Source organism: Aspergillus costaricaensis (assembly GCF_003184835.1).
Source record: "Aspergillus costaricaensis CBS 115574 unplaced genomic scaffold BO79scaffold_14, whole genome shotgun sequence".
Taxonomy (NCBI): Eukaryota; Fungi; Ascomycota; class Eurotiomycetes; order Eurotiales; family Aspergillaceae; genus Aspergillus; species Aspergillus costaricensis.
Window position 1 is genome coordinate 58,830 of NW_020291814.1, and position 26,957 is coordinate 85,786.

Consider the following 26,957-nt stretch of genomic DNA (forward strand, 5'->3'; position numbering starts at 1 on the left):
AAGCTACGGTTCCCACCCTTTCAGTTTTACATTGAAATCGCCATCACATTGCTTGCAGTAGCTTCCATGATTATCACACACTGTCGATCCATTGCAAAATGCCGAGTCACTCTGGTCTCTTCACCTCCTTCACCGGCCGTGTTCTAGCCATCGATGACGAGAATCTCCTGTCTCTCCATTCAAACGACCACCAGCCTAGCCCAGGGGATAAGCTCCGGGCTAATGGCGAGTTCTGGCTCTGTCGTGATGATGGCGTTAGTTGCTCCTTATTCTGATCCGTTGCGAATTGGTGCTAATGTCTCGCTCTCGCACTCGAAGTTGATTGGGAAGTTCGGAAACCCAGACAAGGTATGTAATCCCCTTCTTGTTACATCCAGTACACATGATCTCATCCAGCGTTTCCAGGTAGCCTTCGTGTATGATAACTGTGTGTATAACATCTGGGTTGAGACACGTGGTTACAGCGATGACGCACTGGAGGTAAGCTGGCCTGCCGCAAAATTAGTCGCTATCGGATCCCACGTTACTGACGTGTGGCCTCCCGATTATCATAGTACGGGCTTATCCCCATCGTACCTGGCGGAGATTACAGTAATCGTTTCTTGGCTGTTAACGACCAGACTGGTCAGCTAGAGATTGCCAGTGAGTGGAAGAAGGAAGCGAAATTCCGGTGTGTTGAGTAGCAATGGCTCCGTATAGTGAGCTCAGCTCGGGTTAATGCAGGGCGGCCCGGCGAAGTCCGTTGTTTTTGTGATTATTTTGCGATTTCTTGTTAATGATGGAGTACTTTGCAATTATCTCATCAATATTCGTTGGCCATGTCCTACATGAACTTGAAATAGGGTTACATCTGTCTCGAGACAACAGTCTGTGCGCAAGAATGATATCTCGTACTTCCTGATCGGAGAATATCCAACTGGTCATGTCCGATCTGGGCTATCGGTCACCAAGCGTTTGTGTGAGAAAATGACAACGCCTGTACAACGTTTCACAGCTGACCTTAAAGCTCGGGTCTCCACAGCTAATGGCCTCGGTCTCGGCTACCTATCGAATCATCCGAATCATCCTCATGGCCTATCGGACGGACGCATAGCCGCGGAGTTTCGGAAAATACATGCCCTCTCTGCTTTGTCTGACAGTATCCCAGTTCTACTCCGCTGCCGGTGCCTCCCGCAAGGATCTGCGGACTTGTTACAAGCTAAGTTTAACGACCTACGTGAAAGTGATACGCTAGCATCTACTCATATTCACTGAACTTCTATCTTGACATCGGCTATTAAGTTGTCACAGTGACTTTAGGAGATGGCTTTGCAGCATCTGCTCGGTGAACTCCCAGATCTGCGGTGTGCTATGAGATTCCCATGTGGCCGCGGTGTAAAACGTCCGACGCTCCTCTTGCAGGGAATTGAGATCACGGTAGAATCCGTTCTCGATGGCCTCAGCCGGAACAGTCAGTTGGTACGGGCTGTGATCCCCAATAGCGAGGAATTCTGGGTCCGGAAAGTCGACTTTTGCTCTCCGGCGGATGCTTTCCATATCGTGAAGCATACCCTGTTTCACCTCCTCCTCCGACAACGCCTTCGTGCTGAGATAATTCGCCACCTTCAGCTCCGATGCCTCCGTAGGCTTGAGCACAAGCATCCCAGGCAATTTCGGGATCAAGAAAGGATCGTTTGCCCCACGATTCATGTAACAAGTCCGATCTGGCAGCCCCTTGACTCGCACCAATGCCGTATAGAAGAACAAGTTTTTGAACTGTCCAAACAGAGTCTTCTCCTTAATCCCGAGGTCAAACCCTTTCAGACTGTCCAAGCTCGGCTGCACAGCCACCACCAAGCTTTTAGCTTGGACCGTTGTCTCCTCCTCTCCTTTTCTCACCGTCACATACACCCAGTCCGCACTCCCATCCCGATCCATGCTGACAACCTTACTCCCCAACAACAATCCCTCCTCCCCTAACTCCTTCTCCGCATCCCCATACAACTCACTATTGTTCCGACTCTTTGGTCGCACAAACCCAGTCCTATCGCCTTCCAAAACATCTAAATTCGCGTACTTCATTACGTAAAGCGTCGGCAAATCAGGCCAATTTCCCAACGGATCAATTGAGCCCCCCAAGTCCCCAACCCCAGCTTCCAGATCATACTTATGCACGAAATCTCCGAACGGCATCACCAGATCCTCCGGCACAGGATCAGGTAAATCAAGCCCGACCCTTAGATACGGGTACTCTTTCAACTGCGCGATATAGCGATCCATAGCAGCGTTGGATTCCGCCTCCGCAGTAGCAGGTATGGCCGTTCCCGTGACGAAGTCAAACATGTCGATCTTGTAATCGAATGCCGAGTAGGTCAGCGGTATGTTGAAGTGACCGAAAAAGTCCTGCACAATAGACATGTTCTGGTAGTAGGTCACCCCGTATTCGATGGGAAGCGGGGTGACGGCTGGGTTGGTGTACGTGGTTGTCTGTCCGCCCAGACGCGGTTTGCGGTCGATTACGACAACGGACTTGCCGAGTTGTTGAAGACGGATGGCAGCGTAGGTTCCTGCTGCGCCGCCGCCGATGATGCAGACATCGCGGGTTAGCATTGGACTCGTGCTAGTGGTAGTGGACATGGTGGTTGTGACGATGCCGAGGGTGATGAGGAGCTTGGTGCTGGGTATGCTGAGATGCATCTTGACGTAGTTTGGTCACTAAGCACGGAGGATATTTATATTCTTGTCTTCCGGGTAAAGACACCTCTCCTTGTGTGATATGACGCGGAATATAAGATATCCCCGAGACGGGAAGGGATGTTCAGCGAAGAGAAGTCGGATGTGGTAAGATAATGAGATGAGATGAGGTGATACGCACAGCCCAGTGATGTATATCCCATGAAGAAGACGAAGGCATCGAATACGATGCTACTATACTCCTCGGACATGGTGTCGATTTATATCATTGGCCAGCTTTACAATTCTTTGCTCAACATCATATACGACGCGAATTTAGATATGCACCGAATTCAGGCAGCAATGCGTTGATGTTGAAGCCACGATCACAAATCCGCCTAGGGAAGAAGCAACCCCTTGACCTCGCATAATCATACGATGTCATATCTAGATCTGGGCGAACAATGGAAAGAAGTCCCTCGCCGCTACATCGTCCGTATCACATCATATCGCTTCGTATCCATCCACAAGGGTTTCACCCGCGCGGAGGATAACTGTCAGACCTTCAATCACTCCTTTGTATCACCATTTCAAACTGCGCCGTGATGCCACTGCGGCTTACCTCATCCCAGGCCGTATCGCTCTTGGAAATGTATAATCGTGTTGGCAGCAAGGTGATACAGTTATCTGGCTAACATGCTGGTTGATGGAGAAATGACAAAGTCCTTCAGAACCCAAGTCTTCCAGGTAGGAGTGATATTATTTGGAAACGTATGTAATGTCGCTCCTCTCATCACTACTGAGATGAGGATAAATTAATATTCTCCTTCTTCAAAACTAAACGAAATAGGACTCCATTCTGCCGTCTTGACGTAACTGCCAGCACTGTCATAATACAAATTCCTCCGAAGCTATGGTACAACATGGAATAGTATCACATTAGCCAATGATGAAATAATGAATACATGCTTTGTTAACCTCCTGGCTAAGAGACGCTTAGGTAGGACTTGGCTGCGCAGGAAACAATTGCAACCAGCCCGACGGTGATCCTAAATAAACCCGGCAAAGAAGCTTTGAAATAGCATTCTTGCTCCAAACTCTCCATCTCCCCTTTCCTCCCTTCTAGACTCACCCTCTACTAGGGGTCCGCAAACTCAAGCCCGCTCAACTCCTCCAAGCTACTGCAACGCGCCAAACCATTGACTAACCCGTTAGCATGGGTAATTATCCTTTTCAAGGTTGATATAACCCCATTTGTGTCTCCCTGTTCCCATTCATAACTGTGCCCTCGAAATACTCATGCATTGCTTTAGGGACATTGTTGAATCGTTACTTCGCGAGAGGAGAAACATCATTTTGCGACGAACTGATTCGTCCTCGACTAGATGCGATACTCACGTTGGTCTTGGCCAGGGCAATCAAGGAGAATTGCAACACAAGAGATACCGACCATGATTTAGACAAAGAGTCTACATGCAGCTCTAATTTCTCATCGGCCATTGATAAGGTGCCTTGCTGGATGGCTGAACAAAAGCCACTCTTCCCTCTATTACCGATGTATCGTCTCAACCGACAGACTTTACTCTAGACATGGTCCTTCGGTATGGCTAGCGTCCAAATCTGGACAAGTGGTCAGGAAAAAGAGCATTATTGAAGATGAGACCTGGGGGGTCCTTGCGGCTATGTTTACGTCCATTCCTGTTCCCTCAATGCTATATTTAGCTTCGAAGGTCATTATCATCTTCATCTGACACAGCCGCTATTCATCGCGTACACAAGAAGGCCGGTGACTTTAGGTCAATATACGGAATTCATACAGACACCTACCATTAGAACTTTTTCTATTTCAATGATGATGGGAAGGTAAGACATCTCATATACCTCTTGCGGTTGCTACCTTTATTGCTGTTTCCGAAACTAAACCATATTGAAAATGCAGTACTCTGCTAAGTTGAATTTATCCTGGAACTCCGATCAAGAGGAATTGTGAGTTGCATCTGCCAGATAATCAGGCAGGGTATGGCTTTCTGTGAATTGGTAGGAGGCATTGATGACCTGTTCACTTAACCAGAGCGAGAATCCGATGAATCTGGTTGAGAAGGCGATGCAGATAATCCTATCATCTGGCCGCCCTGGTGAGCAGTTGCTGGTAGGAGATCTTTGTCTTCTAGCTTCCATTCTTTCACCTTCCTCTCTAAGATGTAGGCCATCTTTGTGCGATATATAGCCAGGCGAGATGAAACCCCTTAAGTATACTAGTGCCATAGAGAAACTTCATTCCTACTAGGACCGCCTATCTAAGTGTCATTCTCCTGGTAATTTACGACCTATTCGAGAATATACAACGACTCTGGACTGGAGTAATCACCTGAAAGACAACATAGGGAAATAGCCATCATATATATATCTCAAATGAGGTTACTTTCTATCGGGCAATACTTGTCAAGGTCGAATGGTTCACAAAGTTGCTGCTTGTCAATTCCCAAGATGTGTGTGGTACTTAGATGCCTGACTCCTAGCATCTTAGCCTCATGGACTACCGGAATTGCTTTATTCCATTTCCCATCGACTTCTGTATCATAACAAATAGTCTGTTCATCCAGACAGCATATACAGTTTTTTCAGCACCTCAAGGTAGTTCGACATTTATCTCAAAATGCAGATAAACAGAACGACCAGGCCTCACAAATGAGCAAAAACATCGGTTCTGACCTAACTGGTATCCTTCCCGACTTATGCGAGAGTATGCTAACAATGCCACTTTGTGTAAAACAAACGCGCAGCCAAAGCAGCGTACAGGAATTAAGGGGCACAGAAAACCGGTCCTTCGACGAGATAGTTCGTTTCCATTAGTAACAACCTCCAAATTGCCAAGAAAAATAACCGGGAAATTCTGGAATCAGACTTGTCATTGGAAAGATGAGGAGACTCTTTTGAGACTTCCAAGCTTGAGATTCAGCCTTTGCCAATCATAGTACACCTTGATACCTTCGTCGGTTGTCATTCTCTCATCGTGCCCCGGAATATGAATATAACATTTATTCCCTTGCGGTTCCTCTGGGCCTGTGAGAATTGCGTCTAATTTGTGTCATTAGGAATAATGTATAGCAGCATATGAAGGGTATCTGACTCCCCCAGCTTCAGGCGTGGCAAAAAAAGAGGATCTCCATGAGCGTTGTTCACGTACCCAACGTTGAGTAATCGTTCACCCGGTGCTAAATATCTGCGATCATCGGGGAAATTACAATAAAACTCCATATAGTTCTCATATTGATGGTGAATTGATCGAAAGTATTGAGTGATTAAGGGATGCACTATTCTGGTACGCTGTGCTCTGCTCCTATTTGTTGTCCAGTGTTGAAGAGGATACCATCGTTCCGGGCTCGGGTATATGCCCTCGCTTAGCGGGTGTCTCTGTGCTAAAAATATTCATTTTGTGTACTTCGACGGTATGGGCTTCGCTCCGGCGTTGGCTGGATTGTAGTTGTGTACTCGGCTGCATAGCGGGTGTTCAGGACATGCCGTGTATAACGCATTTATTGTGCCCAAAATCCATGTCCTTCTCGAACTGCAGATAGACCGGTCACTGGGACGTGGTGGAAGAAGTAGTGCAGTTAGTATGCACCGTCTCTTTCTTTTTAGTACCAATGGGGCTAAATGATATAAGGAACTGCGTATTCCATTCATTGTCTGTGAATGCTAGTCACGAAATTCAAAATCGTAAAATTCGCCTTTTGAGATTGACGGACTGTGGATATGTTATTATGTCAGAAAGGAAGGGTACAGTTAGGAAAGGTGGTATATCAAATTGAGCTTGGTTAATTATGTGTATGTTTGACAATTGACCATAATTTTAGGCCTAATCATTGGAAAGACTTTGAATGCCATGTATGCTTCTTGATTCTGATAAGTTGGCTATTTGTTATGGAAAGGGAAGGAAGAGGAAGGTGGTGCAGGCGAAGGCTTTATAGGTGCTGCTGATGATTCGGGCAGGGAATGACTCTTATTGAACTGTGAACACTGTTCACTGCCGACATTCCCGTTCTGATCCTAGTATTCAGATTCACAATATAAAGCGCTTTATGTATTTTGAATTTACGCATTAACGTTCAGATTCGTGCCTTCACCTTACGCTACGCCATCCAGTATCCTGTATGATTTCGGGGCGGCTACCATGATGCTTGGGAAGCAGCGCCTCTTCTCGAAATATTCGGTCGAACAAAGACATGATCTGCAAAACATGCAAAGCAAAGACTAATAAATTGTTGAGGTAGCCTGCACTATGAGTAATAGCGGTTCCAGGGCAAAGGAATAACCCGAAGTACAAGCCATAATCACCGACCAAGAGACAAAACACACCGATCACAAAACCAAATCATATCAACATTCTAGAATTATCCCCGGCGACTCACTTTAGTGCTCCTTTTTCATCTGATTTTCAACCACAGTATTTCCCTCATGATCGGTATCAGTAAACCAATTACGATAATTAACCTTCGGGCCAGTCTCAGACATGATCCTGGAGGTCTCCGCAAGAACCTCATAGTTCTCCAACGAGCTCAACCGCACAAAAGGTTCATGGAGTGCAGGAAAGCCAAACTGCGCTCTGATCTCATTCAAGATCTCATAGACCATTTTGGTATCCCCATCCAGTAGCCATCTGTCCCCCCTAACAATGGGATGCATAGCATAACAATTACCGAATGAACGCACAGCCCTGAAAAAGTGTACGTGACCCAGCCACACCTTGGCAACATAGAGACCTTTATCAGACGGCAATCTGGAGTCAGTCTCAGCACACAATTCATGCGCTCTTGCGTCCAACCACACTGCTGTGGGCAGCTTGGTGGTAGGCTTTTTACTGCAACCGACGAGAATGATGATTTCGTTGTAATCGTGGTGCACAAACTTGCAGACCTCATAAGGGCTCTTCTCTTCGAAAATCCTCCTTTCAAGAACAATATTGTACTTGAGTGGGTGGAAGCCGCTTTGGGTCTCGGACTGGGTGATGGGGTTGTGTTTTTGGGTGAGGATCTGTTTGAAGCGCTCGGCCCAGCGCACAACTTCACAATTTGGCCGATCTGGGCGATACAATTCAGACATTTTGTTGTTGTAAGTAGCAAAGATATGACTGGTAGTGTATGATAGTCTCGGTAAGATTGTAGTCTCGGTGGGATTTTATCACATGAAAAGAACTGTTGATACAGGTTGGTCGTTATAAAGAGCCTTGTCCTTTGGAGTGTGTAGTCAGTGACATGGAAAAATTCAGTAGGTGACAACCCATCGAAGCCATTATAACAGGTCAGTCCTCAAGGACTTCCTGTGCATATGTAATTTCTATTATTTATTATTTATCATATACAGTGACTCGTGAAGAAATCAATGAATCAAGTATTTGGAATATACCATGCCTTTCACATATAAGTGCGAGAACTGCCTGTGTAACAGCAGACAATCAGTAATCACAGTCACTTACCTGGGCCTTGAGGAGGCATAGAAGTGCATAAGCAACAACACACAATTCACAAGTTACTCTGATAAGCCATCACGGAGGCAGCACCCATGTGCTTATAGGCACATGGTCTGTCCTCGAGCCGGTGTGACAACGATAAGCCTGACTATTGGATGTTTCCATGACAAATTGACAAGTGCGTGTCTAGGGTTATGGGTTTTGTATTCACTAAATATTGTCTATCATGGGTCCAACGTATGAGAGCCACGTCTACCTATGGGAATATGATAAACGGACTGCTTTTACAGGATGTCCTTGCGCTTTGCCACGGAACCTCCCGGCCATAAGTGCTGCTTTAAGGCGGTCAGGGCGGGCAGTATGGGGTATCGCCAGCGTTACCGGCAATAGGCTACTAGTGCAAGCCCTACATGATCATCAACCCAATCAGCAGCTTGCAATGGACCCAAACACAGTGGAGTGATCCATATCTGTCAAAATGGAAAAACCAGTTTTTACGGGCGGATGAATCATCCGGCGCCGTTCTACCTCCCCCCTTGGTTCACAGCGTTGTCCCTGTATCACCAGCACCACCCCCACTCCAACTGTATCTCCATAGTATTGTCAAAGACCACTGAAACTTTCTTGTCGACCCCACCGTTAACCTCCAATACTTCCCAATATCGCCATAATGCAGCCCATTGCTCCAGCTCCACAACGCCCAGCTACCTCCAACCCTTCCTCTACCCCCAACGCCTCTGTCCCTCGGCTTCGCAAGGCATCAGCAGCATGCTGGGAATGCAAGCGATCCAAGGCGCGGGTAGCAGCAATTCTCTACAATCTCTAAATATTTTACCCCAGACGCTAAACCGTGACAGTGTCAAATCAGAGAAGGCGCCTCCCAGTGCGACCGTTGTACCGAACGTCGCCTTTCGTGTGTATTCGATCTGGAAGAAGACAAGCGGCGGAAGCTGGCTCACAAACGGAAAATTTTAAAGCTAGAGGAGGAGCGCGATGACCTGCTGCAGCTAGTCAAGGCACTTCAAGATAGCTCTGACTCCAAGGCTATTCAAGTTCTCAACCTCATGCGAAGTAAGGCTCCACTCAGCGAAGTTAAACTTTACATAGATAACGACAATTCGGAGCTTGAACGAGAGACTACGCCGACCTTGAACAAACAAATGTCATCGCATCGAGGCCCAGATATCCAGCATCCTGTAGATATACCCGTCTATCGTATTTCAGCCGCCCCGTGGATCTCGGTCACTGAAAGTGACGATTTTGTGTCTCATCTAATCTCCCTATGGTTGACCTGGAGCCATCCGTTCTATAACTGGATTGATCGGGAGCTATTTCTTCGTGACGAAATTCGCAATTTTGTTCCCCATTCCTTGTGAACTGCATTTTGGCCGAGGCATGCGTAAGCTAATGAGTTATCACAGAGCGTTTGTTTGTGGTCCGCTAATTGACAAACCTAGTTTCACTCCGACTGTCCAGAGGCTTATGCCGACCCGAATAATCCAAATTCGAAAGGCGTCCATTTTTACGAAGAAGCGCAGAAGCTCTACAAGAAGATAGAGGGTCGGCTCGATATGCCATCCATTCAAGGATGCGGGGTGCTGTTCGTGTGGTGAGCTATTTCCCAACTAAATGACTTGTCCCCTCATTAAACCTCACTGTCCAGTATGGCGGCCATGGGTAAGAATCGCATGGGCTGGTTGTATCTCGGTCAAGTTCGCAGCATGGCTGAGGAATACGCCAAGATGCATCTTGACTCGCCGTCCTCGACCCCTACCAGGGAAAGTCGCGCAATTAATAATACCATCTGGGGCATATACAATCTTACAGCGTAAGTCTGCTCACATCTGGCTTCTAGCATTCTTCAATCCTAAGCTATATTCTAGAACGGCATCAATCTCGCTCATGAAACATATGGCCATTGATCATCTCGAGGAAGATATCTGGACCGCGTACCCCCGGCAAATGGATCCAGTTCAGTCGCACATTCCTTGCGTGCTAAACAGGTTCACTACGCTAAGTGAGATCAGCGTGGATGCGAATCGACTCGTGTTCGCAAGCGGCCTCAAGTCACCACGCGATGAACTTGAAGAAGCCCTTAAAGGTATCCTGGAACGGCTAGACGTCTGGAAGAGCAACCTTCCTACATGCCTAACCCCCGACAACCCCACTGTTTCTCAATCGTTGAGTTCGCAGTAAGGACCATAACCCACCCCGAAACCGACAACAGCATGGACTTTAATTATTGTGTTAATAACCAGAGTACTTGCATCCAGTATGCTCTATCACGCGGTGGTGATCATGCCTTGGAGCCTTCTCAAGAAGGAAGACACGAATGGTGAAAAAAATTTCAAGATAACTCGCGAGGCAGCATGGAAGGCTGCGTGGATTCCGCCTTAGCAATCATCGACTTTCTACACATTCCTCGCGCCCGGTGGGGACCAGATGACATTTCACCGACGACCATTCACTGGGTGAGTATGGCGCTCTTCACTCTGGTAGAGGACCTTGACAACAGTGACCATTGCAACGTCTTCACTGAACTTGGTGTCACTGTGTTTCCTTTTCCCAGAGAAGGACTCTTTTGAAAGAGATTTTGCGGATTTTGCGGGTGTTTGCGCAGAAAAAGGGATAGCTCTTCTGCCGGATAATCGTGTCGTCTCTGTGAACTTTCTAAAGATGTGGGATGCGAGCCTTCCAAAACAGTTTTGCAGCCTTTATCTGAATCCTACTTCGTTGTCGGAGACGAGATGGGGTCATACACTTAATGAGGCGGAACTGGACGGCTTTCTTGAGAAGTGGGATAGTCTTGATCTTCAAAATGGCGTTGCGGATGTTGGTTGGTATGTATAACGCGGGTGGATTCGAATGTTGGTGCTAGTTTTTGAAGAAGTCAGGAGTGAAATGGGAGGTTCCTGCTGTATTTCGGGGAAGATTGAATTTGAACTGCCTATTAAATCAGAGAGCATCTTGTATATCAAAATGCTTGGCAGGGGCCTTTTTCCGATGGACTCTGCCGATCGGCGAACCATAACGGAATCAGCAGGGATGATCAGCCCAGGATGCCACTCAATCAAGGGCTGACATGATATCCGCCCGTCGATTTTTAGTGCCCGGGCGCGCTTATATCTTCCCCCATTTCGAACTTGTTATTCTCACTTCTACCAAACCAACAACCACTTTCAACCCAAATTACACAAGCATTAAATTCCCCAAACACAATGGCTACCGAGAAACCCTCAATCGTACTCATCCAAGGCTCCTTCCAGACCCCCCTTGTTTACGCCAAGTTAGCAGCGGGACTTCGCGACCTAGGATACCCCGTCACCCACCCAGCCCTCCCCAGCTGCACCGACGTAGAGGCCGATGACTTCCCTACCCGCACAATGGAAGACGATGTGCGCACCATCACGGAAACCCTACAGCAGCTAATCGAAAAAGAGGAAAAGTCCGTCGTCGTTGTAATGCATTCATACGGTGGCATCGTGGGCAGTACGGCTATTCCCCAGTCCCTCGCCTATACTTCCCGTCAAGCAGAGGGCAAAAAGGGTGGTGTTTTACATCTCTTCTACTATGCTGCCTTTGTTCTACCGGAGGGCACCTCCGTCATATCAACATTTGGCGAGTCGCCGAACAATTATGTGACCGTATGTTTATTCATCATCTAATCCGATTAATATATCAAGGACCAGCTTAATTTCTTGCTTTTAGTCGGACGGCCGCTTCCGTATCATGAACGGAGCCAAAACTCTGTACAGTGATCTCCCGGACGCCGAAGCAGCCCTGTGGGAATCGCGCCTCATTCCGCAGTCTTACTTGGTACAAACCACGCCCACCACTCGGGCGGCGTATGAGTATCTGCCATCTACCTATCTCATCTGTGAGGGTGATCAGGCTGCACCGGCTACATTTCAGGGCGGGTTTGCTAAGTTGGCCCGGGCGGAGATTGATCGCTGTAGCGCGGGTCATTCGCCGATGCTGAGTGAGCCGGAGATGTTGGTGGGGAAGATTGCGGCGGTGGTTGATAAGGCGGTTGCGGCGTCTGTTTAGTTTGACATATGATAGAGTGGTTCAGTTTGTTCGAAATATGATATAGCTATATATAGTCAGTGCTAGAGGGGTGGTTCTTGTAAAGGGAGATAGATATCTGGAATAAAACACCGATGATCGGCGGTTATTTCCCCTCCCCCTCTTACTTGGCTGGCCGTCAGATTTTGGTGTCATTGTTAACCAGTAAACAGCGCGTCTATCTTGGAGATAATTATGGTCAACTCGTCCCAAATCGAGAGGAATGACTCTTTGGGTATTCTAAAAGAGCCTCGTCTCGTCTCGTCGTGACTTACATACTAGTACATCATCTGTGAAAAGAAGCCTGGTTAAGTAGGAGCATTATTGAGCTAGTACTACTTAAGATATATATTTTTTTAACACATTAAGTACGACGATGGTTATTCATCTAGTAGCATCATGATGATGGAGCTTCAGCTTCGGTCAATTGGTATGCGCTATAGCTTGGGAAAAAGGAGTAAGTACCAATACTATTTTGGAAGAATAATTGTATGAAAATTGGCACAATTCATATCAGACAGGCAAAGTGATAACTATTCGATGATGAGCTCCAAAGGAGTCAAGTTAGCGATAAGATAGTGGCGATAATATTACTGACACGTGACTGCATATCGAACAGTGGTCGGAGTAACCCGGCCCGACCCATCTGACTGCCTTATCAGTCAGGCTGCGACTGAGATCTTCTCCATTATATCGCTTCACAACAACCTCATTGGGATTTGTAACGGTCAACTATAGCCCCAGCTGAAACTGGACATCTACGACCCCCTTTAAGTTGACAGCCGCAATATACAGGCTAAAAAGTAAGCTACTAACATACTCTGTACGTGTCATTTTGCATGCGTCGGCCTCTGTGGAGTTCTGTTCATTGCCCTGATGCCTTTTTTTTCTGCCTCAGGCCCCAATGGAAGCATAAGAACAGTCGAGGTGAAGAACCAGCATGCGTGATCCTTCTGCACCATTGGGTGCTTGGATCTTCACTCCTAGCCAGCCAATTCATAGTAAGGTCTAGGTCATTTAGATACGCTACTGGCCGACAAAGCCTATCAGATCCTCTCCCGCTGGTGTTGCCATCGGCGGCAGGGCGCACGCCATATCCCCTCCCACCAGCAAGGAGCCACCCGATCTCTGTCCAGCAACTCAGTTCATCCACCGTGAAACCAATGCCGTATCAAGCGGCTCACAGCTGCATCCTTGCAGCTTCCCCGCCCTGTTCTCGGCCGGGTTATGTATAACGCCATCATAGCCAAGAACAGCGTGACACTGACGGTTATCGGCGAGCCGCTACGCATTGTGCTCATCCGGCAGATACTTAAGACATCATGCCTGGCGTCGATGTAACTTCCTCGGCAACCCGAGGCTGATGGTCGTTTTTGCCGCGTAGCGCATTGGTCACCATGGCAGCTGTCGAACTCGTTACGCAAGGGACGGCCTATGGCCTCCTTATCGGCCTTGGTGTGTTCTTCTGCGGGGTGATTCTTATCGCAATCAAGGTGCAGAAAGTGTATCTGTCTGAGGATTCTGGCACGTCGGAGATGTTCATGGTCGCAAATCGATCAGTCGGTACGGGTTTGACTGCATCTGCTGTGTTCTCCTCGTGGATGTGGATCAACGAGACGGTGTTATCTGCGGCGATGTGCTATCGCTATGGATTGGCAGTTCCGCTGGTATGTCTGCAGTCTTTTATTTTAGTTATACCAGATGCTGATCTGTATCATTCGTACAGTGGTGGGGATCAGGTCTTTGTTTTCAGATCGCCTTGATGGCTGCTTTGGGTGTCATGGCCAAAATCCGGGTCCCGTATGCCCATACGTCGCTTGAGATTACTCGTATGCGATATGGCTGGATCGGGCATGTTATTTACATGGTCTTGAACTTGACGAACAACGTGTTTGGCTGTGCCTCGATGATCTTGACCGGATCCCAGCTTATTAACGGTGTTTCCGGCATGAACTTCGTTGCTGCGACCATTCTGATTCCCCTAGGAGGTAAGCTCGGTCACTGAATATCACAGGGTAATATACTGACATTTATGGCAAAGTTGTTCTTTACACGGCTGTTGGGGGGCTGAAGGCGACGTTTCTGACCGACTTTCTGCACACCGCAGTCGCCTTAATTCTGATCATTTATTTTACCCTCTCCGTCCTCACACATCCCGAAGTTGGCGGATTGGCTGGACTTTACGACAAGGTTGTCGCAACTGCGAGCGAAAATTACATCTCCGGGAACTTTGAGGGATCGCTGCTCACAATGAAATCGAAAGGCGCCATTATTTGGGGCTTGATCTTGAAATTCGGTAATCTAGCTCTGGTAGTTATGGTAGGCCCATCCATTCCTTTCCTCCAGTTATATGGCAAACATTAAGACTCACTCTGATATAGGACACTGCGTTTTGGCAAAAGTCCTTCGCCAGTGAAGTGAATTCTACCGTACCGGCATACAACTTGGCTGCCATAGCTGTCTTTGGTATTCCCTGGGGTTTAGGCACTGTTATTGGCCTGACTGCTCGAGCGCTCCACCACACTCCCATCTGGCCCACCTATCCCGTTGATATCACGACAACTGAGGTCAGCAAAGGCATGGTGATGCCGTACCTAGTCAAAGCCCTTCTTGGAGAGTCTGGAATGATCGCCTTTTTCGTGCTATTGTTCATGGCATTGACCAGCACCGTCTCATCCTCAATGATCGCCGTCAGCAGTATTCTGTCGTTTGATATGTACAAGACGTACATCAACCCCCAAGCCAGTGATCGCCGGCTCCTGGGAGTTAGTCACATAACAGTCGTATTCCATGCCATCTTTATTACCGGAATTTCCATTGCTCTCAACTACGGGGGCGCCAATATGACGTGGATCGGCTACTTTCGGCCTATTCTGTCCTGTCCAGGGATCATTCCTCTCGGACTGACTCTGTTCTGGTCCCGCCAGACGCGCCTCGCCGCTATCGCTTCGCCAGTGCTTGGCTTCTTTACTGGTCTCGCCATTTGGCTCGCCACGGCCAAGTCAATGTATGGGGCCGTGAACATGACCACGACTGGAGAAGAGCTGCCCGCACTGTACGGCGCTATCGGCTCTTTCTTCTCGCCCGCTCTCTATTCTGTGGTAATTTCTCTATACCGTCCGTACACGTTCGACTGGAGAGAGTTCCTCAGGATCGAACTCGCTGAAGAAGCACCGACCAGAACCTCGCCGCCTGCAGCTCAAGAGACCAAGGTTGAAGGGGTCTATATCTCGACGGATGCCAGCCCGACGTCAACCCCGAGCCGTCTCAGTTTAGACGACGTGCGCCACCCTTTCACAGAAGACACTCTGCGGAAGCTGCACCGATGGTCATGGATCGCGTGGGCCATGTTCGTGGTTTTGGTTTTGATTACCTTTGTGCTCTGGCCAATGCCGCTCTATCGCGACTATATCTTCACCAAATCATTTTTCTCGGGGTGGACTACGGTCGCAATCATCTGGCAATTCTGTGCCTTTTTCGCTGTTGTGGTTTATCCACTGTACGACGGACGGTTCGAGATTGCCAAGGGCGTACAAGGCGTATTAACCTCAAGTCGTGAGCTCATCAACCGGCACAAAAGTTAGAATGGGTTTTGTCAAAAACTTCTAGAACATTTATTATTAGATCTAATCCTGAATCGATGGTACTTCATCTCACATATACATTAAGTTCCACACGGAGACACTAGTTATCCTTCTTCGCCTCACTGGCGAGCTTCTCCATCTGCTCCTTTCTCTTCTTCAAAACCTGCTGGATTTCATCCATCGTCTCCTTGAGGACATTCTCAGCCTCCTTGCCCTTCTTCTCCTGCAGCGTGCGAAGCGACTGCAACTGGCCCAGAACATTCGATCCTCCAGGAACCATATCCGCCCACTTGCTCAAATCAAAAGACCCACTTTGCTGTGCCTGATCGACCTTCTCCTTGACATACTTCTCCACCTGCTCCGTCTTGCCTGACGACGCAGCCTCCTTCACCATACCCCACAACTCACTAACATTGCCCTTCTTCAACGCATCTGCATTATTCTCCACCAACTCCTTGACCTTCGGATTCTTATCCAAGTACTGCTTACTCTCCTCCAATCCCTTCTGCCACATCTCATCCCCAAGCTTCTGCAACTTCTCCGACTTCTCCTGAATAAGCTTCCTTACCTCCTCCACCGACGCAAGACTGAATCCCTTCTTGGCCACTCCGGCAAGTTGCTCCCTCGTCTTATCCACCTCCTCCTTTGCCTGCGGCCCATACGCCTCTCCCATCTCCTTCAACTGCTTCCACCCACCACCAACCTTCTCCTGCAACCACGGGTGGTTATCAAGAATGTCTCCGGCAGCATCGCCAGACAACTCCATCAACCGCGTCAGACTCTTCTGCAGCACCTGCAATGCCTGAATAGCGGTATCCGCATTCGAACCACCCTTGCTTCCCAGCGACTTCAGCTCCTTATACGCATCCCGAACAATGCTGTCTACCTCAGGCCCATGCCGTTGCTTCACCTTCTCCAGATCATCGAACGCAGTATCAATGTGCTGGCTCACGCCCGGGAGAAACACCGCATAGCTCTTCAGCGTATCGCGCAGCCAGTTCAGCGCCTTGTCCGGCTCTGGAGCGTTGTTGATGATACCTTGCTTTACTTGATCGGCATAGACCTGTGTCTGTTTCATGGTCTTGACGGCTTTGCGGGCTCCCGAAAAGTGGTACCATGTGTAGCCGGTGACGATGGCGACGAGACCGCCGCTGAGACCGCCGACCAGGGCGGGGTTGCTGCTGCCGGTGCCGGTGGAGCCGGAGGAAGAGGAAGAGGAGGAGGAGGATTGGAATCGAGCATTACGGTAGCGACCGGCTGATTGGCGGAGGCGTTGCTGTCGCAGACAGCGGGTAGCGACTCTGGGGGATCTGTTCATCATGATTGTGTTGGTGTTGGTGTTGTTAGGGAGGATTGAGGAGTTTAATGGCAATGAGTGGTTGTATTGGATCAATAAATTATTAGAACATCATTGAGGATATAATTGAAGGGAATTATATACTCAGGAATGAAGTAAACGGAGTGGTTGAATCACCTCCCGTCAAGATGACGCACGCCAAGCATTGCACTCACTAGTCCATAAATAGTAAGGACCTAACCACATCCAGCTAGCGAGATCTATCTTATCTCGCATCCGAGCCCCATCCTACTTGGTTAATTACGTTCATCACATTACTACATCATAGCCTTGTCCCAAAAGACCTGAATAACGTCATCACAACAGCCAATCCCATCAATATTTGCATTGGAATTAAGAATTGGCAGCTCGTAACTTGGCACACGTTGTACAGCACCCGATCTCCTTACTCTCTCCTGATTCTGGCTACTCCGCATACGGGACCGTCTTCAGCGATTTGTTCCTTAATCCGTTCTCCCCGTTGGTATTCATAACATGCAATATATCCGAAAGTGTTGTGCCTTCGCTTTTTCGAACATGCAATGAGCCAGCTCATCGCCAATGCAGTAACGAGTGTTAGAAGAGCTTAGGGTTCCGAACTCTCCTCTGTCAGGGCCTTGCGCTAATAGCACCGAGACGTTTGTGAGTCCGTAGGCGGATGCGAGTTCATCAGGCCCTTGTAGGTGAAAAGTGTTATCTGTCCATTCAGCTGGGATTTCTCAGTTTCTTTAGAGGGATACTGAGGCGGGGCGTTAGTTGGTGGGGTGGACTGGGGATTATTCGGGGTTTGGTTGGCATGGTAAGAAGAAGTGAATCTACTGAAGCAAGTATATCCCTGCGGCGCTCGGGTATTTCGTGATGTGTCACTGAAGAGTCATATTGACCCCATGAGACGTGCGAGGAAATAACTGCACTCCAGGGACAGCATTCTTGACTAAAAGGCTTGAAACTTTACTTTATATATCAAGTTCTTCAGGCGGTAATGGTGAGTGAGTCTTGAATGATTCTTGTCTAGCACTGGTAGGAACATCAAGCTCTCCCACCCAAACAAACCGGATATGCCTCAGTCATTTTACTAACTTTTTGAGACAGTTCGTCCTCCAGCGCATTAGCCAACTCGGAGGCACTGGTCTTGAGAGCTATGGGTACGGCTAACGAACCTCATTCTGGTCTTCCAGACTTGGGAGGTGCGTCATGGCCTGTATGGAACAACACATCTTCCTCTTCTGGAACGTCCGGCACCAGTACATTTTCGTCCTCCGGTATCTCAACAGCCTTAAGCTTCATCATCCCCACCTTTTCTACTTCCTTCTCTGCCATTACGCGTAGAATCTCTGGCCATGTCGTGAGTCTACTTATTTCGAAGATGTCGCACTGCCTGGCCTGTATAAATCGGCTTCATGCCTTAGGCATCAGCTGTAGCCCGTGTAGTCACGTGCCGTCAGCGGACCACGGAACCTTTCGACATTGCTTACTACCTAGCTTATGAGCTGTTCCATAGCTATAGTCAATCGACAGCGCAACTCAATCGCTGCAGGTTGGATGCATAAGATAGGGCGCTGGGTGGACAGTTGTGCTTCTCCCATAGGAGGCTGTTGATCCTGAGCCCACCTATCTGTCATGTCGACAATTTCCAAGCGTAAGCGTGCGAGGAAGGCCTGCATTCCATGCCACCAGCGGAAGCGGAGATGCGACAACCAATATCCCTGCGGCATGTGCACCACATACGACTATAGCTGCAGATATGATGACGACGCGACGGTTACTGTGGGAGATAGCGTGGATGAACCGCCCCAAGCTAAGCGTATCAGTGTTGATGGAAGAAGTCGTTTGGCCAGCCGGCCTCACGCAGAACAAGGGCACCGCGAAGCCAAGGCCAATAGCTCGTCGACGAAGAGTCCCACCACTGTAACCAGCACACCACCTGGACTCTTCGACGAACAGAAGTTCAGATATACGGGAGCATCGGCGGCTATGGCTTTTCCACATGTTCTGGGTGTTAATCTCGGTGGTGACAGTCCTCCGAGATTGCGGTCATGCGCCTACAACTTTGGTAACCGGCCAGACGAGGCTTCAAACCCTCATAGCTTTCTCGGGGATCTGATCTCCGAACAGGATCTCAGCCACTATGCGGGGGTGTATTTCACTGTCATGAACCCGATCGGCGACATCCTGGACCCTAGAATATTCGCCGATCGGTGTCATCAGTACTACGATGGCGGTTATAGTACAGATACTACATTCGCTGCTGTGGCTGCTGGCGTAGCCTGCCTAGGATCCTTTCTCTCCTCCAACAGACATCCAAGGGAGACTGACCTGGTGCTGTACGCCAAAGCGATTCTCGATGATCCAGCGTCCATGCGCACGCTAAACATTGATCACATCATCGCATGGGACATGCGTGCCTTCTATCTTCGCGCGACAAGTCGCCCGAAAATTGCCTGGATTGCCTCCTGCACCGTCATGCACCTGTGCGAAACAGTGGGGTTGCACGACGAGGCGAGCATCAAGAAGATAGCATCCAAGGCTGGCGCTGCTGTCCTTGGGCTTGATGCTGACCGGCTCAGAAGAATATTTTGGGCCTCATGGGCTGCACACAATATGCTATCGTATGAGCAAGACTGTTCTGCTGTACACTTTCGCTCTGTGACATGTCAGTCTTTCATCCCAACACCTGGGTCTGTTGCCGACCAGTTTGTTCGATTAGTCCAATGTACCCCTGCACCAAACTCCCCCTTTCGTCTCGACCTGGAGCCCGCGGACCTGAATGAGGAACTATTTGAACGTCTAAAAGCAGTGACTGAACTCAAAGTAACCCATCCGTTTTTAGTGGTGACCGCGGCAGACATCGCCTTTTGCTTTTATCGCCGCTTGTACCAGGCCCAGGCGTTGCCATCGCACGAATTCATCAGTCTCATCATTGATTGTGGCAATGCAGGAGTGAAGGCGGCCGAGCAGCTCGCTAACGAAGGTCATCTGTTCTGGAATGTCCTCGGCAGCGTCTTCCAATATGCTTGCGTTCTGTTGGCGACTGACAGCCCGATCGCCTCCGCTCACCTCGGCACTGTCTTCGAGCGGTTAGAGAACTTAGTCAAGGCGGCCGATACAACACTGACGCGCGAGGCATTGTCAATAGCACGACACCTACTCAGCCTCAAAACCGCTAAAAAGCGCAAGGAGCTGGCAGAGCTGGAAGCGATTGAGGCAGGCTTCCAGTCTGGTCTGACACCGCCAGAAGCAGAGGCCAACGCCTCTATGCCTGACATAAGCTGGGAGCTGTACTGGGATCAATTCTTTCTCGAGCCGTATCTGCCGACGTTCGGTGGTGGGATACTGCTATAGTGGGGAGTTAACTTGCGGACTGTAAATATGTATTTCGGAGAGTAGTCATGCTGTAAGAGATACCATACTGCTTACTGGGAACTTCGATGTTCAGAAATGTAGAAGATGCAGCCACGTGAGCGGCGTTGTTGCGGCTATTGCGGCGATACTCATGCTAGTGCGGAGTTAATTGACTATCTCCGCATCGCCGCTTTAGTTGGTGTGCGGCGGCGGCGGCGGACATGAGCGGGAATCTCACCTCATCATCAACTTACGCTCCTTCAGTGGGCGAAAGCCGCCCAATTACAGTCGGCAATGTTGCTAATTCCCTAAAGTCCGATCGTGTCGGGGCTAGGACCTCCGAGATTCGAAATCTTATGCAGTCTGATTTGGGTCCGAATTCATAGAAGTAGGAGGATCGACACTCAGGCTCCAATACATAAATAGACGCTTGTCCTCACTCCAGTTCAAGCATTCACAAGCTCAATCACTACACTCAAGCACAACTCTATCATTACTACACCTCTCAAAGAAACTCAACCTCAAGCCAAAAAGCAAACAAAATGGCCAAGTACGCAAAAGACCAACCCGCCGGCTTCAAGAACGCCATCGAGCGCGTCGCCATCGTCGGAGTAAGTCACTCTGCCAATCACAAACCCCTACACAGCACTACTAACACACACGTCTAGGCCGGAGGCACCGTGGGATTTCACATCGCCACTGAGCTCCTCAAAACCGGCAAACACACAGTTACAGCCTTGACCCGGGCCGACAGCACCAACAAACTCCCTGAGGGGGTCCAAATCGCCCACATCAACTACAACGATGAAGCTACCATCGTCTCCGCCCTAAGGGGTCAGCAATTTCTCGTCATCACCATGTCCCCCACCGCGCCCCGGGACACCCACAGCAAGATCGTCCAGGCAGCTGCCAAGGCCGGTATTCCCTACGTCATGCCGAATGGGTACGGCGGGGACATCGACAAGGTCAAGCTGGGCGAGGAGACCTTCCTAGGCCCTGCCTACAAAGCCAACCGAGACCAGGTCGTCCAGCTCGGTATGCAGTGGATTTCTGTGTGCTGTGGATTCTGGTACGACTATAGCTTGGCGGGTGGAGAAGTGCGCTTCGGGTTCGACTTTGACAGGCGGGCTGTGACTTTCTACGATGATGGCACTACTAAGAACACGACGTCGACGTTGGCGCAGGTTGGGCGGGCCGTGGCGAAGGTGCTTAGTCTTAAGGAGCTTCCTGAGGATGAGAGTGATCAGAGTCTTACGTTGTCGTCGTTCCTGAATAAGCCTTTTTACATTAAGAGCTTCGTTGTCAACCAGAAGGATATGTTTGAGAGTGTCAAACGTGTTACTGGAACTACGGATGCTGACTGGACGATTACCCATGAGAGTACTAAGAAGCGGTATGAGGAGGGATTGGCTCTGGTTAAGGGTGGTAACATGGCTGGATTTGCTAAATTGCTGTACGCAAGAGGGTTTTACCCGGAGGATCCGAGTGATCACTTGGACAAAGTGCAGAATGAGCTGCTTGGATTGCCGGAGGAGAGCTTGGATGATGCTACCAAGGATGCTATCGATTTGGTCAAGAATTTGCAGGCTCGTGCCGAGCGTATGGCGTCCTAAAGGAAGAGTCTACGGATTCGGTCTTTGCGATGTGGAAGTGAGCGGTTCTCGATGTTTAATATATCCGTAATAATTTGATTGTCGATTTGCTTCTTAGATTACATCCCTTTAAAATGACCATAATATCCCTGCTCTCATCCATAGCACAGCTACCACTTTCAGCTCCAATAACTTCCCCATTACCCCAATTCCCTCCCCTGGTTGATTCGACCTCGCTCAGGTTTCGTCGACTTTTCGGAATTCTTAGTACCCTCAAGGATTAGAAGAGTTCATAATACTACATGTTGTGGAGGACATTGTTCCCTGTTTTCTCGGCCATACCGAATCAAGCGCGATTGATAAAAGTTTGCCCGTCCAGTCATGACATCCAAGTCGCCAAGATACTGTACCCTGCACTTCTGAGCGTGAGAATCAAGATCGACCATCGTCCTCAGCAGCTCTCTTGCTGAATAGCACTCGCGTCGACGCAAAGGGCATGCGGAAATCCTCCCAAGTCCACCATCTGGGTGCCTTGGGATCCGCCAATCTTAAGGTATAGTTGGTCACGATATGCACAACAATGATCTTGATAATAAAAGCTGCATGGCGTCTTCCTGGGCTAAGTGGGACCGGTTAGTATAGGCCGTAACTAAAACATATTGATGGGTATTGAGCAAACCAAGCGAGAGATCCATAGCCCCAGATCAAATGATTCTCAGAGACGTCGGCAAACTTGTACGATGTATCCTTGCATCGTCCGTTGAGAAACCGCCTGCCGTCAAATTCCTCGGGGTCCGGGTAGATGTGCTCATTGCGTGTGGCATCGTATGAGGATACACAAAGGATTGATCCGGCCGGAATAGAGAGGGGCGCGGACGAGAACGAATAATCGGTCAGGGCTTTGCGGCGGATCGCGACTACACTCAGAGTCCCGATAGGGATGAATTAGAGACACAAGTGTCTAGGACTCAGCTGGCAGGGCTGCACCTGAGAAATCTACTTACTTCTGTCCAAGGAATTCACCCGTGCCGTTTCCCGTATGAAACTATCCAGAAGCGGTAGCTCGTTTATCTTGGTTGCGAGATCATCTTGGCTCTGCAGGGCCTCATCTCGGAGCGCATCCTGCCACTCGGGCCGCAGGCACAGCTCAACCAGAATTGCGTGTAGATTTACCCATGGCTGGTGCGAGGCTGCTAGCCAGAGGCCCAAGAGTGATTGGGAAAGTCTCTCTGGCGTCCAGTAGCTGCGGTCTGCCGTCGATAAGTCAACCATGTGGTAAAGGAGTGTTAACTGTGAACCACGTCCATTAGTTGGGGTAGGTCCATGCTGCAGCAGAATTCTAGAATCTTAGCCCAAACCTTCTTGATCTCTGGTTTTTCATCTAAGTTGACAATTCCAGCAGTTATCGCGTCAATCAGCCTGTCTTGGATCAGGTGCATTGCCGATCCACGCCAGGTGATAATTGCGTGGACGAGGCTAGATATGTGGAGTAGGTTAGTAGAGTACCCGCATAGCGACTGCTGACTCTAAACATACGGTGCAATAAATCTTGGAGTTAGCTGAAATGCAGCAGAACATGCTTTGATCTGGCGTGGGTGATTCAACAGGGCGTCTCGAAGACGCGGGTCAGACGCTGAAGCCAAGTTATTCGCGTTCAGACTGATGTTTCGTCAAGAGGTGGTGAGTAGGGATCGAACTTACTCATATTTCCCCCGAAAAACCACGCGCCCATGAGACGTGAGAGGATCGTTTCGCTGAATAGAGCTAGACGGACAGACGCAGTGCCTCCTGGTAAGTCAGCTCAATGACTGATACAGGATACCTTGGCAGGTACACTAGGATCTAGTTCAGAGCGAACGTACCAGAAAAAGGCCCCGCATCCAAAATAGTCTTCAGGTGGTGAAGAAGATACGGGTATAGCTCCTCGAACTGGTTCGGACCTCGCACCTGTAGAACCCGGCTAAGAAGACGCGACTTTCTTGTGTTGACCTCGTTGTGGTCTGCGCCGTTCAACGTATGTTTAAACCCGAACAGCTAGAGAAGTTAGAGCTTCATGCTCTTTCTTTCCTCTTTCCCTTGCCGGACTTACGTCTGAATAGACCGCTCGCTGAGATAAGACTGATGTCTCGCTGAGCTCGGTCATTATTTTCTTCGTTGCTGGGATCATAATCGGCTTCGGCGCCCAAGGACGGTAGTACCGATGGTCACGCTGCGGAGGTTAGAACGGATGATCTCCATCTTGCATTCCTTGTAGTAGCACTACTTACGAAGTCGCGTACTACATTCCGGACGTTGGTAATATAAACACTCTGTTTGGTGACGTGTTAGTTCGCCGTACCAAGGTTAAGAAGCAGACCTGACCGTACCTCGCACACCGAGTAGTACAGCACGTTTGCTATCAGGAGTACGCAGGCAACTGCTAACAGCCAGGAGAAAGGGATGTCAGCCATGGTGATGAGTGCGCTGGTGTTTCCAACGGAAATCGTAGACATCATGCAGTTAAGGAGAGACGGGAGGAAGCAGTATGTGCGCACGAAGTTGAACTTGTTCAGAAATCAGGAAAGCCCATTCACCTTTATTCAAATGCAAACACAGCTTTCGAACTGACACTTGTTTGCATGCAATCATGATATGCTACTGTTATTTGAACATCAGACCTTACCTGATCAAGTGAACCACACTAAGCAATCAAGCTTAGAAGCAATGTTCTACATTTGAATAAAGAAGGACCGCACCCATCTCAGTTGTACTGAAAGAGTGAGTGATTTAATCATGGTTGAGACTAAGGTAGTGAGTTTTGTAGTGTAACTCTAGTATAGTACACACTTCAGAAGCCTAAGGAAGAAGTAAAATGCAGAGACAGAGAGCGAGAGAGAGGGAGAGACAGAGAAGAGCCTAGAAAAGATTAAGTTGGACAAGATAGACAGATTATATGAGAAGAGCCACTTTTGAGAGACCTGGTAGGTTGCTTCGGAGGATGGTATGCTTCCTCGTGGAAAGCAGACCTTCTGTCTGGTATGTGGTTAAGGGATTTCGAGCTGGGCATTGTGAGAGAGTCATCATTCGGATGTGCTGGGGTAAATGACTGGAAGAATCACTGTCAGTTAGCTACCATGAGACGTGGTTCTAACGTGCCTACCAGGAAGCTGCTACATTAGCGTAGGGTTTATGTGGATTCTGTTCCCGCGGCACATCGCCGGATCAGGCGAGGAATTTGTCTCCACATCGAGGGTTGTATGCACAGTAATCCCCGTCAAGCTTAACATGATTTCTATGCTCTCAATGGCTTCCATATACTTCTTTTCAGACAATTCTCAGTCCTTACTGATCTCTAAGAACGGTTGTTCCTCTGGTGGAAGATATCACTAATGAACAGGAGCGCTTGACAATGATCTGTATCATGAAAGGTTGTATGGGATTACATTTTAATCGGGACAATTCAGGGGGGCACAGTGAACTGGTGATGTTGGCCTGCTATGTGTATTCTTGGACAACAATCACCATACGTCACTCCTGGTTACATTCATTCCAGTGGATATCCAACATAACAGACCGCACATTACTATCCCAAAGCAACACGTGGCTGCACATATCAATATGAAATTTAACCCATTAGTACATAAGCTGAAGGAAGTAGGACAGTCCGAAAGAAAGCATACATGTGACAACGTTGAACGCTCGAAAACTTTGATGAACCCTCCCTTGCCGTGGTAGGTACTAATCCAATCTATTCCTGGCCCTAGCCAGCTATTCACGAAACCGCAAAGAATACCCTCATTCACTTTCCTACATACTCAAACTTCTTTTTCTGGTGGTTGTAGACATAAGCATATTCGGCCACGTCAAACCCCCAAGCGCCAACTACCTTGGTGCTTGCACTGCAGACCTTGCTGTCTTTAGCATTGAAAGCTTTGCAGTAAGGCCTAAGTATACGTAAGTTAAACGCAGATATCCAGGCGGAAGAAAAGCAAAACATGAGCCAAATAAAGTTGACAGGTCGATCGCGCTGGTCTATCACTTACCCAACTTTTGCAGTTGTCCCAGCTCTTGTTTTGAACCCAGTGATCTCGAACCAGGACCTTTCCGAGCTATTTGTGGTCTCGTTATATGCCCATATCCTGTTCGAGTGGTAGAAAGTACGTAGTGATGTTTTCTGCTCCTCCTGTGAGTTCTCCGTGACTCCGACAAGAATTGCACTGAAGAAGATAAGGCAGACGTCATCCAGTTAGCGCATGAGTCGGACTAGAATATAGAGGCCCTAGTAGCGCATAACATACTTCTTCCCCCCATCAGCGGTTGACGCGAAAGGAAATTCTTCGGCTGACGACCACTTTTTGTGAGCTGCCCAGGCGCTTGTTGCCGGGCTCGCTTTTATCCCATACTTGACTCGGTTTGCAAAGGGTTGGTTTTTGGCGCCACTGCCGGTTTTTATCTGTCGGTGCTTCCTCGCTGTGTTTTGATTCACCTTTTGCCTATATAGTAGTAAGCATAGCTCGACATACCCACGTCAAAATCGTGAAGGGTGAAATATCCCAGCCATGCTCACATTACTGTAGGCTTGCCCTTGCATAGCATAGCCCAGCAGTCCACATCATAGTTTAGGGAATCCTCTCCGCGGATCTCGATCTCTGCTCGGATGGGGTTGCTTTTGGTGTCTCCTATCTTGGAGCGCGGTTCCAGGACCGAAGAATTGGTTGTAGGGAGAGCAAAGGCATGATAGAAACCTGAAGCACAAAGCAGAGCTGCGATAACGATGGAAAAGATTCTCATCTTGGGAAGAAATTGGATTCATATGTATATGACTTTGGGTGTAATCTAATTGCTGGTGGATTTTCATTTGCTTTCCGTTTGGAGCTTTATGTATATATATATTTTCCTTGTGAGAAGTATGACGGATCGTGATAGTTGTTTGCTAC

The 26,957-nt window shown here is 48.7% G+C and overlaps 11 protein-coding genes across 11 annotated transcripts; 6 read left to right on the forward strand and 5 right to left on the reverse strand.

Annotated features, from left to right (window-relative positions):
- Window positions 1-98: 98 nt before the first annotated feature.
- On the forward strand, window positions 99-683 carry BO79DRAFT_227925 (uncharacterized protein; the record flags this gene model as incomplete). The annotated part of the gene is made up of 4 exons (XM_025683911.1): window positions 99-254; window positions 319-348; window positions 397-480; window positions 555-683. 4 exons carry the CDS (start codon window positions 99-101, stop codon window positions 681-683), a joined length of 399 nt encoding a protein of 132 aa, XP_025539929.1.
- A 601-nt stretch (window positions 684-1,284) lies between these two features.
- Window positions 1,285-2,676, reverse strand: BO79DRAFT_264373 (FAD dependent oxidoreductase; the record flags this gene model as incomplete). Its single annotated transcript, XM_025686779.1, has 1 exon — window positions 1,285-2,676. The coding sequence occupies one exon, from the start codon at window positions 2,674-2,676 to the stop codon at window positions 1,285-1,287; it is 1,392 nt and encodes a 463-aa protein (XP_025539930.1).
- A 4,389-nt stretch (window positions 2,677-7,065) lies between these two features.
- On the reverse strand, window positions 7,066-7,755 carry BO79DRAFT_227927 (uncharacterized protein; the record flags this gene model as incomplete). The annotated part of the gene is made up of 1 exon (XM_025683912.1): window positions 7,066-7,755. The coding sequence occupies one exon, from the start codon at window positions 7,753-7,755 to the stop codon at window positions 7,066-7,068; it is 690 nt and encodes a 229-aa protein (XP_025539931.1).
- A 1,037-nt stretch (window positions 7,756-8,792) lies between these two features.
- Window positions 8,793-10,318, forward strand: BO79DRAFT_254491 (Zn(II)2Cys6 transcription factor; the record flags this gene model as incomplete). The annotated part of the gene is made up of 5 exons (XM_025686071.1): window positions 8,793-8,921; window positions 8,980-9,480; window positions 9,580-9,731; window positions 9,786-9,950; window positions 10,006-10,318. The coding sequence occupies 5 exons, from the start codon at window positions 8,793-8,795 to the stop codon at window positions 10,316-10,318; spliced, it is 1,260 nt and encodes a 419-aa protein (XP_025539932.1).
- A 981-nt stretch (window positions 10,319-11,299) lies between these two features.
- BO79DRAFT_12511 (alpha/beta hydrolase) lies at window positions 11,300-12,250 on the forward strand. The gene is made up of 2 exons (XM_025677956.1): window positions 11,300-11,766; window positions 11,831-12,250. The coding sequence occupies exons 1-2, from the start codon at window positions 11,341-11,343 to the stop codon at window positions 12,167-12,169; spliced, it is 765 nt and encodes a 254-aa protein (XP_025539933.1). The 5' UTR covers window positions 11,300-11,340; the 3' UTR covers window positions 12,170-12,250.
- Window positions 12,251-13,584: 1,334 nt separating this feature from the next.
- BO79DRAFT_227930 (sodium:solute symporter family protein) lies at window positions 13,585-15,771 on the forward strand (the record flags this gene model as incomplete). The annotated part of the gene is made up of 4 exons (XM_025683914.1): window positions 13,585-13,854; window positions 13,914-14,175; window positions 14,229-14,506; window positions 14,569-15,771. 4 exons carry the CDS (start codon window positions 13,585-13,587, stop codon window positions 15,769-15,771), a joined length of 2,013 nt encoding a protein of 670 aa, XP_025539934.1.
- Window positions 15,772-15,871: 100 nt separating this feature from the next.
- BO79DRAFT_237370 (uncharacterized protein) lies at window positions 15,872-17,092 on the reverse strand (the record flags this gene model as incomplete). The annotated part of the gene is made up of 1 exon (XM_025684687.1): window positions 15,872-17,092. The coding sequence occupies one exon, from the start codon at window positions 17,090-17,092 to the stop codon at window positions 15,872-15,874; it is 1,221 nt and encodes a 406-aa protein (XP_025539935.1).
- A 1,901-nt stretch (window positions 17,093-18,993) lies between these two features.
- On the forward strand, window positions 18,994-20,451 carry BO79DRAFT_208853 (fungal specific transcription factor domain-containing protein; the record flags this gene model as incomplete). Its single annotated transcript, XM_025682472.1, has 1 exon — window positions 18,994-20,451. Exon 1 carries the CDS (start codon window positions 19,082-19,084, stop codon window positions 20,447-20,449), a length of 1,368 nt encoding a protein of 455 aa, XP_025539936.1. The 5' UTR covers window positions 18,994-19,081.
- Window positions 20,452-20,991: 540 nt separating this feature from the next.
- On the forward strand, window positions 20,992-22,062 carry BO79DRAFT_264381 (aromatic alcohol reductase; the record flags this gene model as incomplete). Its single annotated transcript, XM_025686780.1, has 2 exons — window positions 20,992-21,060; window positions 21,118-22,062. 2 exons carry the CDS (start codon window positions 20,992-20,994, stop codon window positions 22,060-22,062), a joined length of 1,014 nt encoding a protein of 337 aa, XP_025539937.1.
- Window positions 22,063-22,473: 411 nt separating this feature from the next.
- Window positions 22,474-24,491, reverse strand: BO79DRAFT_227934 (cytochrome P450; the record flags this gene model as incomplete). Its single annotated transcript, XM_025683915.1, has 10 exons — window positions 22,474-22,660; window positions 22,721-22,958; window positions 23,046-23,367; window positions 23,400-23,517; window positions 23,578-23,674; window positions 23,743-23,829; window positions 23,904-24,075; window positions 24,131-24,250; window positions 24,309-24,350; window positions 24,408-24,491. The coding sequence occupies 10 exons, from the start codon at window positions 24,489-24,491 to the stop codon at window positions 22,474-22,476; spliced, it is 1,467 nt and encodes a 488-aa protein (XP_025539938.1).
- A 1,328-nt stretch (window positions 24,492-25,819) lies between these two features.
- BO79DRAFT_254498 (uncharacterized protein) lies at window positions 25,820-26,811 on the reverse strand (the record flags this gene model as incomplete). Its single annotated transcript, XM_025686072.1, has 4 exons — window positions 25,820-25,964; window positions 26,064-26,237; window positions 26,319-26,513; window positions 26,588-26,811. 4 exons carry the CDS (start codon window positions 26,809-26,811, stop codon window positions 25,820-25,822), a joined length of 738 nt encoding a protein of 245 aa, XP_025539939.1.
- Window positions 26,812-26,957: the final 146 nt, after the last annotated feature.

Coding starts and splice junctions, on each gene's coding strand:
- BO79DRAFT_12511 (XM_025677956.1), top strand. CDS start 11,341: ATGGCTACCGAGAAACCCTCAATCGTACTCATCCAAGGCTCCTTCCAG. Junction 11,767..11,830: donor CGCCGAACAATTATGTGACC/GTATGTTTATTC, acceptor TCTTGCTTTTAG/TCGGACGGCCGCTTCCGTAT.